The sequence below is a fragment of the Solanum pennellii genome, chromosome 7 (genome assembly GCF_001406875.1).
Source record: "Solanum pennellii chromosome 7, SPENNV200".
Taxonomy (NCBI): Eukaryota; Viridiplantae; Streptophyta; class Magnoliopsida; order Solanales; family Solanaceae; genus Solanum; species Solanum pennellii.
In genome coordinates, this window is record NC_028643.1 from 44,664,833 (window position 1) to 44,678,879 (window position 14,047).

The following is a 14,047-nucleotide window of genomic DNA, read 5'->3' on the forward strand; positions in this document are numbered from 1 at the left end:
TCCCTCACATAAACATGTTCACAATTAATATAAATACATCATTCATGCCTAAATCTAGCAGCACAACATACCCATCCTACGAATTCGTTTGGAAGGTAATGACAAAGACATACAAACGGTGAACAACCTTGGTTTTCAAGAGTTTGAGAATCGTTTGAAGCAAAAAACTATTGGATAATGAATTCCAGGAGAGAAACCCATCCCTTAATTTGCTTGATCAAAAGTGAAGTTGCTGCCCAAAATCTTCTCCAAAACCACGTCCAACTCACCTAAAGTTTCACCACCAACTCGACGGAATCTTCTCTTTGCCTTAACGTTTTGGTTACTATGTTTTTTACTTAAAATTTCATGTGAGTTCTTCAAGTGTGAATAACTCTTGATGTATTTTCAGTTATTGAAGTTGTTTTTGGCAGAAACCAACGTGAGAGAGGTGGTGAAACGTGAGAGAGATTGTGAGAGAGGGAAACGTGTGAAGTTGTTTGGGCTTAGATAACGACTTAGTCAATTTAGGACTCTCCTTAATACTTAAAATCTGATTTAATTAATTATACGTGAAAGGACCATTTTACCCTTAATGAATAGATTTTAAATAATAATTAAATCACCTAAATTATTTATCGTATTCAATTTTTTTGGTTGTTACATTATCCCCACTTAGGAACATTCGTCCCCGAATGACACTACCACTACACATCGTAATGCCAATAAGATCATAACATAATCACTATGAACAGTCAAGCAATAGCAACAAAATACGGAGAGATAGGGAAATATAGCCTTAAGAGTAGGAAGTCTAACCTCAAGAGCTGAAAACATGAGGATAGCGGGATCTCATATCGGCCTCAGCCTCCCACGTAGCACCCTCAACAAGATGATTTCTCCACAATACCTTCAATGTGGAAATCTCTTTGTTCCTCAGCCGCTTGACCTGTCTGTCTAAGATCTCAACAGGTACCTCCTCATAAGACAAGTCTTCACCAACCTACAAACCTTCAACAGGTAGGATTGATGCTGGATCACCTAGGCACTTCTTCAACATAGAGACATGAAAGATTGGATGGACAGAAGCTAGCTTGGCAGGCAATGCTACTCATAGGCCATCTCACCCACACGCTGTGGGATCTCATATGGACCCATATACCTCGGATTCAACTTCCCTTTTCTACCAAATCTCATCATCCCTTTCATAGGCGATATCTTCAAGTAAACCTGGTCACCAACATTAAATTCTAAGGGTCGCTTTCTGTTGTCTGCATATGATTTGTGTCAGCTGTAAGCAGTAGCCAACCTATACCTAATCACTCTAACTTTCTCCAAGGCCTCATGAACGATCTCTGGACCCAAAATGGATGAATCTCCAACCTCGAACCACCCAACTGGGGATCTACACCTCCTACCATACAATGCCTCAAACGGTGCCATCCCAATGCTGGAGTGATAACTATTATTATATGAGAACTTTATCAAAGGCAGATGGTCATCCCAGTTACCTCTGATGTCAATCACACACACTATCAACATGTCCTCCAATCTCTGAATGGTGTACTATGTCTGACCATTTGTCTGAGGATGAAAAGCAGTGCAAAGTTTTACTACGTGCCCAAGCTTTTTTGGAATGATCTCCAGAATTGTGAAGTAAAGTGAGCTCCTCTATCTGAAATGATAGACAAAGGAATCCCATGTCTTCTCATCAATGTAGAGTCTCACATAATCCTCGGCTCTGTAAGTAGACTTCATAGGGATAAACTGGGCAGACTTAGTCAATCTGTCCACAACAACCCATATAGAGTCATGTTGCCTCCTAGTCCTCGGAAGACCAACCACGAAGTCCATATTAATGGCCTCCAACTTCCAAGTCGGAACTTCAATAATCTGAGTCAGACAACCAGGCTTAAGATGCTCTACTTTAACTTGCTGACAGTTAGGACACTTAGCCACATATTCTGCAATGTCCTTCTTCATACCATACCACCAATAAATCTGCTTAAGATCATAATACATTTTGATGGAACCTGGATGTAGGAATATCTGGAACCATGGGACTCTGCCACAATCCTGGTCCGTAAATCATCCACATTTGGTTCACACAGCCTGTCCTGGTGTCTAAGTATGCCATCATCTCCCAAAGCGAAAGACTCATTCATTTTTAACAACACTAAGTCCTTCAGCTCCATCAACACAGGATCAAGATGCAGACCCTTCTTGACTTCAACTATTAGGGATGAATTAGAACTAGGGTGAACTGAAACACCCTCATTAGTAGAGTTAACCAGCCACACACCTAGTCTGGCCAATATGTGTACCTCTTTTGCAAAATCCTTCTTCTCGTCCTCAATGTGGGATGTACTCCCCATGCTCATCCTGCGCAGAGCATCAGCCACAACATTACCCTTACCTGGATGGTAGTGCACATTCATGTCATAGTCCTTCAATAGCTCCAACCACCTGCGCTGACGTAGATTTAACTCCCTCTGTGTGAACACGTACTTGAGACTCTTATGATCCGTGATAACATCCACATGCACTCCATACAAATAATGCCTCTATACATGCCAACTCCAAGTCATGAGTGGGATAATTCTTTTCATGAACCTTGAGTTGTCTATAAGCATATGCTATTACCTTACCAGCCTACATAAGAACACAACCCAAACCAACCCTAGATTCATCACAATAAACCGTGTAATTCTCACCATACTTAGGTAGAGTAAGCACCGTGGCTGAAGTGAGCCTGTCCTTGAGATTCTTCAAACTCTTCTCACAAGTCTCCGTCCATTCGAACATGACTTTATTCTTCGTCAAAGCTGTAAGTTGGGAAACGATGGAAGAAAATCCCTCCACAAACCTGCGGTAGTAACCAGCCAATCCGAGAAAGCTACGGATATCGGTGTGAGTAAGAGGCTTTAGCCGGTTCTTAATAGATTCAGTCTTCCTAGGGTCCACCTCTACGCCTTGATCGGACACAACATGACCCAGGAAGGTCACTGATCTCAGCTAGAATTCACACTTGCTTAATTTGGCATACAACTGATGCCCTCTAATTACCTACAACTTTAGTATCAAATGCTGTTCATGCTCTTCCTTGGTCTTAGAGTAAATAAGAATGTCATCAATGAATACTATGACGAAAGAGTCAAGGTCACGGACAACTCTATTCATAAGATCCATAAATGCAGCAGGTGCATTCGTGAGCCCAAATGACATGACTAGAAACTCATAGTGACCATAGCGGGTACGAAAGACTTTCTTTGGGGTATCTCCATCCCTAACCCTAATCTGATAGTACCCTGAACGAAGATCAATCTTAGAGAAGAAACTAGACCCTTGAAGTTGATCGAACAAATCATCTATTCTAGGGAGTGTACACTTATTCTTTATAGTGACTTTGTTGAGCTGTCGCTAATCGATACACATTCTAAGGGTCCCATCTTTCTTCTTTACAAACAACACTGAAGCGCCCCAAGGGGATATGATCGGCTGAATGAAACCCTTATCAGTGAGATCTTTTAACTTCAACTTCAACTCTTTAAGTTTTGTTGGAGCCATTCGATAAGGAGGAATACAAATAGGTTTAGTATCGGGTTCTAAGTCGATACCAAAGTAAATCTCTTGAAGGTGAGGGACTCCAGGCATATCTTCAGGAAACACATCTAGGAACTCATTCATTACGACACTGAGTATATGGAAGGAATGTCATGATCTAAATCATTAACACTCACAACATGACAGAATAACCCCATGGACATCATTTTATTATCCTTAAGATTTGAAATCAAGGGATTAGGACGACTCGAATTGTACCCATCCCAAACTAACTCTTCTTCATCAGGGAAGAGAAATCTCACCACTCTAGTACGAAAGTCCAAGCAAGCATAAAAACTTTGAAGCAAGTCCATGACAAGAATAATATCAAAGTCATTAATGGGTAATCAATCAAGTTTGCACACATAGTGTTACCACTTACAACTATTGGGCAATCCTTGTATACCCTATCAGTTCTTACATTTTCTCCTAAAGGCCTAGTAACCACTATAGGATCACGTAGAACTTCAGGTAGTATTTCAAAAGTAAGGGCAAGCAGAGGATTCACAAAAGAAAACGTAGAACCTGGATCAAGTAGAGCATATACAGAAGTTAAGAATACTTGCCGCATACATGTGACTACATCAGCGAACTTCTCCTGCTCCTCCCTGCCCTTCAGGGCATAGAATCTATTCCTCTTGGGAGGCTCGTCTGCTGCTTCACTCTGAGGGTTAGGCCTAGGCTAAGCATTACCTCCAGCCTGACCTCTTTTCTGTGGACAGTCTCTGACCATGTGTCCACTCTTACCACAACCGTAGCAGGCCCTGTCTGCACTCTCCATTGTGAGCTCGGCCACACTTAACATAGTTCTTGTTAGGACGCTGCATCTCACCTCCATTGCCCCTCTTGGGTTCGGGTCTGCCTCTTCTAGGTGTTGTACTCCTCTTAGGGTTAGAATTCCCAGAACTCTGTTGTCCCTTCTTGAACCTGTATTACACACGGACGCCAAAATTGTTTCTGTGGCCTCCATGGCTGGGACCTAACTGATCTTGAGGCCTAGGCCTCCTAACATCACGAACACCTCTCCTCTTGCAACTGTCCTCTACCTGATGGACATGTACCATTAACCTGGAAAGGTCCAATATGTCGTGGAGCTTCGCAGACCAACACTCCTCCTCCAGGTCTTCATTGATTCCTATGAGGAACCTACTCATCTCATCCCTGCTGTTCGAGACCAGGGAAGTAGCATACCTGGATAATTCCAACAAAGCTAAGTACTCTCCTCATTCTTGCTATTAAATATTAAGGGAAGTAACATACCTTGATAGCTTAACAAACTTCAGGGAATACTCGCTGACCGTCATAGATCCTTGTTTAAGGTTGATAAACTCCTCAACCTTGGCCTCCCTCATATCCCTGGGGAAGAATCTCTCAAGAAATTATGTCTTGAACAGCTTCCATGTGACTGGCACTCCACCTAAGACACGACTATCTTCCCATATCTTGCATCAAGTCTGTGCAACATCTATGAGCTGGTAAGAAGACAACTCCGCCTTCTTAATATCTGTGGCCCCCGTAGCCACCAGGATCTTATGCACCTCGTTTACAAACTCTTGAGGATCCTCTGATGTCTTAGCAAATATGAATGTAGGAGGATTCATCCTCATGAAATATCGCAGTCTGTCAGCAATGCTGCGAACCGGTGGGTTCTCCCTCTGAACATCCTGTCGGTTGACTTGGGCAGTCATAGCCTGAGCCTGCATCATGATGGCATGTTCCATCTGGGCTAAAGATGCCCTCACCTTAGCATCAGTCAACCCAGTTGCGTTAATTGGCATGGACACTCCTTCAGCTGGAGCCAGGGGTGGATTGTGATTACCCCTAGCAGCTGCTCCCCCCCTCCTTAGACCTTTAGTTCTCCAACTGTTCATTCTCTGTAAACAATAAGGATTGAGTTTGACACATTCATAACACAAGGAACTCAGATATTAGGAAAAGCACGATAAGATCAGAAGAAGGGAAATTTTTCCTACGCATCATGCAGTCTCTAAAACAGGATAGTATTGCACTTCACTACCATGGCTTATAAACTACTCAATCTAGTTTATGTGAACTCATTTTTCTCGGAATTTAACCTAGGGCTCTGATACAAACTTTTTCACGACTTGAATCTAGAACCCAGATGAGACCGGCATCATTGACCTCTCAGAGGTCGCAAACAAGCCTACTTACGTCATCCTTACTTTACATAGGTTAATTTTAGCAGAAAATTTGAAATTTTTTATTCTTTCAACATACTTGCTAAACATTCTTAACATTTCATAATCGTTCATCATCAACCATCTAACATTAAAGAGATAAGCAACTGAAAGAAATATCACCAATACAATGTCTGAACCAAAACACGAAAGAAACGCTAGTGAAACATGCTCCACTAGCTCTAATCTAAAGCTATGATACAATGTAAAATAGTAGCATCCTCGAAAGCATGAGGACCTACCAAACTCCAGATGAATGCTGATGTCCAGATAGCTGTAACAATGAACCTGTATCTCTATCGCCCACCTGCACCTACACCTAAAATAGTATAGATGTATAGGGATAGTACACACTTGTACTAAGTATGGGTATATGACAGCACACACCAAGGACATGCATGAGAAAGAACAGCTCTTTTGTAACGACATGATTTTTGGAAGTCAAGTCAGTAGACTTCCCAAATTGAGATTAATAAAGTAAGTGAACTTGAACTTTCAAAATTGAGTTAGGAAGGTCATGCCATGAGAGTAACATGCATCATTATAAATATCGTATTGTACACAACACATAACATCTTCATATAGCACATAACATATAACACATAGTTTCTTTCATATCATTCATTCATATGCCATGAGACCTTGGAATCATGGACTCGACATTAAGACTTTCCAAAATGAGGGATCAACACATGGGATCTCAAGTAGGGAGTCTTAATTAGCAATCATAGAGTTTGGTTCATTCATTCATAGTTCATTTCATTTCATTCATAGGCCAGTGTAAACACCAGCTATTCCAAGGTGGTAGTTTAAGAATATCATCGGGTTCGCTGTTCAATGATCAGGAATAACCTAATGTCATTACCTGAGTCTAGCTCACATCTTGATTATCCTATCCTAACACCTTCGTTATCATTCATATTTTTATATGCTTCATTTGAGGCTGTCCTCATTCATTCGTTGGGAACTTTAACTTTCACCGACATAGATCATGTGAGCATCATAAAATCCAGTGCCTCCCCCACACCGAAAAGAGGTGGAATCACCGGCCAAAGTGACTCAATAACATGCTAGCGTATATGGGAATTTAACCCCGCTAGATCCCTGTATTGGCAGTATATGTTAAAAGACTAGGAGATGTATGGAGACCCATACCCGGCAAGCCGGACAGTCTCATCTCTTGAGATATACGTGAACCTTCGCCCTTCCTGAAAGAAGGCATCACCGCTCATAGCTAGCTTATCGGTGCTCAGTATAAAGTTCCATTAAATTAAACTCATACGTCATGAAAGCTGGCTTCTTTTATGAGGAAAACATAACTCATTAGATGATTTCTTATCTCATCATTAGTATTAAGTGTGTTAAACTTAATACTTTCATTAGAGTGTTCATTAAGACTTGTCTCTTCATTATCTTACACTCTCATCTAAGAGTACATGTTGGTAATATTTACTTAGGTTCATTTGAGATTGCTCTCATCATATAAATTAGCCTCATATCATGCTGTCACCACATTCTTCATTATTAGCACCTTTGCTTTGCATAGTTACTCACCTCTTATTACGTGAATGTTCATTTCTTCATTTCATAGTTCATCTCGTCATATTCCAATGAACTTGGACATTTAGTGTATCTTACACTCATAATTAACCCTCCTAGGGTTCATCATTTCATTATATATATCTTAGGTTCACTTACTTTTGAACGTATGTTAGACTTATGTGTCTATACATACAAGCCATGGGGCTTCATTCATAGTTCGCTAAGTGATTCTTACTTTCCTAAGATTATGTATTACAAGACTTATGTATCTTGTATATATATGCCAAGATCTTGATTTTTGATCTAAGTAGATGGCGTTACTCTTGGATATTTTACTCACGTATGACTTATGTATCAATACGAAAGTTTAGGCACGGGAACCCAAATCTAGAATCACTTGGATATCATTTATATTTTTCATTGATTTTATTTCTAAAATACATAAAATTAGAACTCTAAATTAAATCTACACATTTACATGGAAGGATTAATTTTCTATTTTAATTAGAACTCTAAATTAAATCTCAACATTTACATGAAAAGATTAATTTTTTATTTTGATTAGAATTCTAAATTAAATCTCAACATTTACATGGAAGGATTAATTTTCAATTTTAATTTTACACTTATTGCCCATTCTTGCCTAAACCAAGAGGTTGTGGGTTCAAACCCCCACAGCCTCTTGATTTTCCTTTAATTTTCGCCAGGGAAGGGAGGTTGTGGGTTCGAACCCCCACAGCCCCCTCATTTTTTTTATTTCGCTCGTGTTGTAACCCTTGAGGTCGTGGGTTCGATTTCCACGCCTCACATTTTCTTTCTTCATATTTTTCATTTCTCTCGCGCGTACCTGGAGGTCGTGGGTTTGAATCCCACACCTCCCATTTATTTGCTGAATTAATTTCCTCCTCCTCTTTCCCCCAGGTCACGAGTTCAAATCCCCCCAGCCCCATTTTATTTCCCCTTTCTCGCGAAAAGCAGTGGCCAGGGGTTCGATTCCCCCCAACCTCTTTTCTTTTTCCTTTTCCTTTTCTCCCTAGCGAAAACAAGCAGCTAAGGGGTTCAATTCCCCGTAGCTCCTTCATTTTTATTCTTTTTAATCTATCTCAATAGCTGAGGTCTTGGGTTCAATTCTCAATGACCTGACTTCTTCAATTTTTCCTTTTAAAACCCAGATTTCAACATTATTATAGAGTACCCAAATCTGGAAAATTCAGGTCATTATTCAACTCATTTTTAGTCACATTGTTCATAAGTTTAGTTGGCTAAAAGGTGGTTATTTCAATCCACTATATATCATGGTAATGAACATCACATTATACACATAAAATACATAAGAATACATGAATCATTCAACCCCAAAACAGTTGCCAAATACATTACCCATGCACACACGCACAAACCAACTTTCCAACCACACTTTGAATATTGTTTATTTCATAATTTCCCTCACATAAACATGTTCACAATTAATATAAATACATCATTCATGCCTAAATCTAGCAGCACAACATACCCATCTTACGAATTCGTTTGGGAGCTAATGACAAGGACATACAAAAGGAAACAACCTTAGTTTTAAAGAGTTTGAGAATCGTTCGAAGGAAAATACTCTTGGAGAAAGAATTCTAGGTGAGAAAACCATACATTAATTTGATTGATCAAACGTGAAGTTGCTGCCCAAAATCTTCTCCAAAACCATGTCCAACTCACCTAATGTTTCACCATCAACTTGACGGAATCTTTTCTTTGCCTTAACATTTTGGTTACTTTTTTTTTCTTAAAATTTCATGTGAGTTCGTCAAGTGTGAATAACTCTTGATGTATTTTCAGTTCTTGAAGTTGTTTTTGGCAGAAACTAATGTGAGAGAGGTGGTGAAACGTGAGAGAGATTGTGAGAGAGGGAAACGTGTGAAGTGTTTAGGTTTAGATAATGACTTATTCAATTTAGGACTCTCCTTAATATTTAAATTATGATTTAATTAATTATATGTGAAAGGATCATTTTACCCTTAATGAATAGATTTTAAATAATAATAAAGTCACCTTAAGTATTTATCCTATTAGGGTTGTTACAGTTGGCCAATCAGTTTTTTTCAAAAAGGTCATGATTTCAATATTTTTGAACGGTTCACTAGGAAGGTATAACGTCCAATTTACAATTTATAAGTAGGTCTCGTAGGTGAGTTCCCGACATAGTGTGATTTTGAGGTTGAAAGTTGAGTACGATGGATGGGCCTCATGACCCGTCGACTGGACCAAAGCTAGTATTCCCTTTTAAAATCCAGCTATAACAAGGATTAGGATAGAAGCTGCAGTAAGTGGAAAGATTTCAATATGTTTAGTAAATATTTGAGTAACAACACCTAATGAGTATTGACAAAGGGAAGTGAAAATGGTAGAACTTGCTAAGTATCACAACTTTTTTGATTCGTAAAGAAATTCTTTTACGAGGCTTTTCACATCTTGTATATCATTCATATAATCTTCATCGGCATCAAAAGAAGCCCTTGAAGGTTTTATTGAAGTAAGAAACGGTACCATTCTCATTCCTATGCAGACATACAAGTCCACAATATTGTTAACAAGTTATTGGGCAGTTATTTGTATGGACAAAACTTATGAGTATTGATATATATTCAAATATTTCCTCAATGTTGTACTACCCTTTTTTAATGACACATTTAACATGTGCCACTATCTCTGGTCGTTTACATATTTCGTGTGATAATAAATTATGATTTGAAGTTAAAGTTTTATTCTATTATGTAATTTTAATTTCTTATATTTATGTTTTCTCATAAACAGAACAATATTTAAATTGTAAATCTATTAAAATTATTCAATTATTGGATTACGAAATAAGCAACTGTTTACAAAATCGCATAGTATTCAATAACAAAATTATACTAAAAACATATAAGTCATAAATGATCAAATCTTAATTAAATAAGAAAAACTAAAATTTAATTTGAAGTGAAGTTAAAAATTTTATTGGCACCAGTTTTCTCTTTTCTTCATTCTTTCTCCTTTTCTCCCACCAAACCCATTGGACAACCAACTATTCCTCGTCATTCACCATGAAAATAGGCCAATGAGCCACCATGAGTTTTTTTCTACCTCCTTTTGTCATTGTTCCATCGCAAACAATGATGCTACCAACTAGAAGAATTCACTGCACCCACGACCAACATATTTCCATAGCTCTAACACTATAAACCTCTATCACCCCGACAAAATTTCAAACTGGTAATCACTTTAATAGAACTTCTTCTTTTATACTTCCTAATACTCAATAGAAGCGATAAGGATTTTCCCAATTATAATTGTTGCTTAAATGGTAATAATGGATGATAAATAAAAAGGGATTTTCACCAATTAATATTAATTTCTTTGTTTGAATCTTAGAAAAACCGATTTAAAGTTCTGAATTTTTCAAAGAGTGAAATTAAAAGTTGTTCAAAGTAAAAGTGACTCCTTATAGATATATTTATGTTGGTCTTAGGTCTTCAACTATTTACTTCTCTTATTATTTTTTATATCATTACAACTTTACATTAACATTCAAAGAAGAAGTTCATAGAAAGTTTTACATTATTATACATATGTTGCACATGTTCTATAAAATTGTGTTTTAATTTCTTATTTTTGCTCGACTTATGTATGTGTAAGTTGACTTTCCTTGTTGATATCCTGTCAAATCAATAATTTGAAGTAACTTGTTTAAAATAAATTTCATTTCTTTTATTTGTTATTTCGGGAAGATGAATGGAAAATCACCCCATTTTTAGCTTGAAGATCTAAAAAAACAAAAAATATAAAAATTCTTGTTTTTCAAACATAGGTCAATTGTTTTGGGCTATAGATTTGCAAAATCATAATTGGTTCAATTTATTGTACTATATGTGGGTGGGTTGTTCCCTTTTGATACTGATTGAAAAGTACATGTGTCTATGAAGTGTATGTCTATATTATTTTCTACACAATTATGGTTGTAAAGATTGGTTCTTTATGTTGTCTGTTTTTTTCCGCTTGCATTAGTGGTCAAGTTTATGATTAGTATATGATTTAGTGCACTTTTCATTACTAAAATTTTATTTACCATATTTATATTTGCAACTGACTACATATTTTCAACATAGAGAATGGCTTATGATGATGTAAAGCAAATGGAATTTCCAAGATGTTAGAAATAATATTCAGGGTGATGATCAAGAAATTTTGGGGGCGAAAATGTATCACAAGCTTGTAGATGCATATAGAGGAAATATGTTACTTTACATGTCCTCATATGAAAACTATGTTTTCCCTACAACTGTTGTGACGTAATTTAGCTGCTTTTTCCCCTTTTCTCTAATCAAAAGTTCACTGTATTTATTATACATGTTTATGAATGATTTGACTTTAGGTATGGACAATAAATCAGATAAACTTCCCATAACCTCAATATAAAAGTCTGTTTCTTCTAGCAACATATAAAAAACATATGTGCGAAATAGGTAAGTACATTATGAAAGACTCTAAGGACTAGGTTTCTCGTGTCATAATGACACCTACTACACTCCACGTATAGGTAAGACTTACACCATAGCCTGGATGCATGAACAATGAGATATCACCTTGAATAAAACATAAGTGACTTCGTAAACAATGACAAAGTAAAACGATAAATAAACATCTATAGATACAACGAAATAACCCAACCTTAAACATCAATGAGTATGAGATTCTAATCAAATAGGAGTACAGGGCCTTTTATATTCAAATATAGATATAGGACCTCTCCGAATAGAGAAAAAGACTACTCCCACATAACATAGATTGAAATTGGAAGCTCTGAAGTTGAAGAGCTCACCCATTCTCCAAATCCCTAAGCTTGATCCGCAGAAAGACCAAATAAATGGTGTGACCTTGTACTATGATATATAAGACGCAAAAGAGTAGTATGAAAAGCAACAAGTCATACTACTAGGTTTAGGCCGATTGAGCTCAGAAGACAGTGCAAGTATAAACAACAAATAGAATTTAAAAGTATGAAACAAGCAACTAAAGAAAATATAGTTTAAGTTTAATATTAATATAAGCAAAGAGATATTATACACTAAACAAGAGGTCGAAATAAGAAAACATAAATGGATGCGCCAGCCCAAAAACCTTATCAAGACAAAAAAAACTTATTTTTATGGCCATTATCAAAAGGTAAACAAACAATAAAAACCTCTACACAACATAATCACCCAAATGAGGTCAGTCCAGTCACAATTGCGTGAAAACCATCAAAATAGGATCAATTCAGCCAAACCATATAAGTGACGACAATAAATTCAACACAACATACATAAATAGTTAAACACTTACTCAATCGGACCTCATTATCCCTAAAGGTAAAAAAAAATATAACGCAATCGACTCCTCCATAATATTGGTGTTAAAACAATAATCAATGGAACTGGTGATAGGCAACGCTTATAAATGAAGATAATGCAATAGAAAGAAACTGAACCGTTAGAACCAAGTACCACACAACCAAGAATATACAGCTACTTCATGGCCCTAAAAACTAGGTAAGACCTATATATATGGATACCCTCATCCAGCTCAATGTGCCAGACAACCAAAGGGACCTGTATGACACTCGAGAATTCCATATGCACTGCTTGGTCCATATTCATGACTTCAATATGTATATATATTTCATAGCTAGTATCGGATCTACTCCATCATGGTACTATTGGTACAAGAACCAAATCATTATAGAAAAATAGTGATGACATTCTAATTGAATAAGTAAAAAATTAAGCGCATAGATGCCTCTAATGTGTTAACACAACTTTATCAAGTGATCCAAGTGGTCTTTCTAAAAAACAGTAATGAAAATCAATGCATGAACCAAGATCATACCACAAAAAATGTCAAATTAAGTGTTCAAATGCAATGCATTCCATCACCAACATCAAAACAATAACAGTCAACCAGCTAATAAACACAATCGACAATACCACACTACCAGAGCAAAGGAAACTAACTTTCACTCCACAAGGTCCTACACTTAGTCCTCGAGCCCAAAAATTTCCCCATATTCGCAATAGTAATAGCACAACAAGATAACAGTATCATGAAATTGAAAAAGTAAGGAGGAGTTCAACTAATTGATAGGGAATACTTCAAGGATCGAAGTCTTAACCTTATATATTATTCAAAAAAAAAAAGCCCAGCTAATGCCAACCTACAACTACTACATGCAACTAAGGTCGCAAGCTCTAATAAAAGCGCACATAAATAATAACAATCACTAAAAGAAGCAACTAATAACTAAAAAGACTTGTTCATGTTCATACTAAGGAATGTAAATTACCATCTAAAATAAAGCCTCATATATTAACTGTTAAGAGGATAAGCACACCAACTATGCCAACAACAAGGTGCTACAAGCCTAATCTAAGGATCCTGCCACACAAGACTAGCTAAAACCTTTTATCGGAATCAACAAAATGGAATAAAGGGAAGGATGCCTAAACACAACAATAGAATCCCAATTTACATGTGACTAATGCTAAAAGTTATCTTATACAACACATTCAAGAAAAAGTAGATCATATCCTACCTCGAAGACGATCATGCACACTCTCACATTTGGAGTTTTACCCTAATAAATCATCTCTGGTGAGATACACACAAATCTTTAGACACTAAAATTAAAATAATTTGAGATCGACGAATATGGAATC

General features: G+C 37.1%; 1 protein-coding gene across 1 annotated transcript; it reads right to left on the reverse strand.

Moving 5' to 3' along the window:
* Window positions 1-1,498: 1,498 nt before the first annotated feature.
* Window positions 1,499-4,363, reverse strand: LOC107025023. Its single transcript, XM_015225907.1, has 4 exons — window positions 4,276-4,363; window positions 2,659-2,951; window positions 2,304-2,471; window positions 1,499-1,654 (listed from the first exon to the last, which is right to left on the reverse strand). Exons 1-4 carry the CDS (start codon window positions 4,361-4,363, stop codon window positions 1,499-1,501), a joined length of 705 nt encoding a protein of 234 aa, XP_015081393.1.
* Between the last annotated feature and the right edge of the window lie 9,684 nt (window positions 4,364-14,047).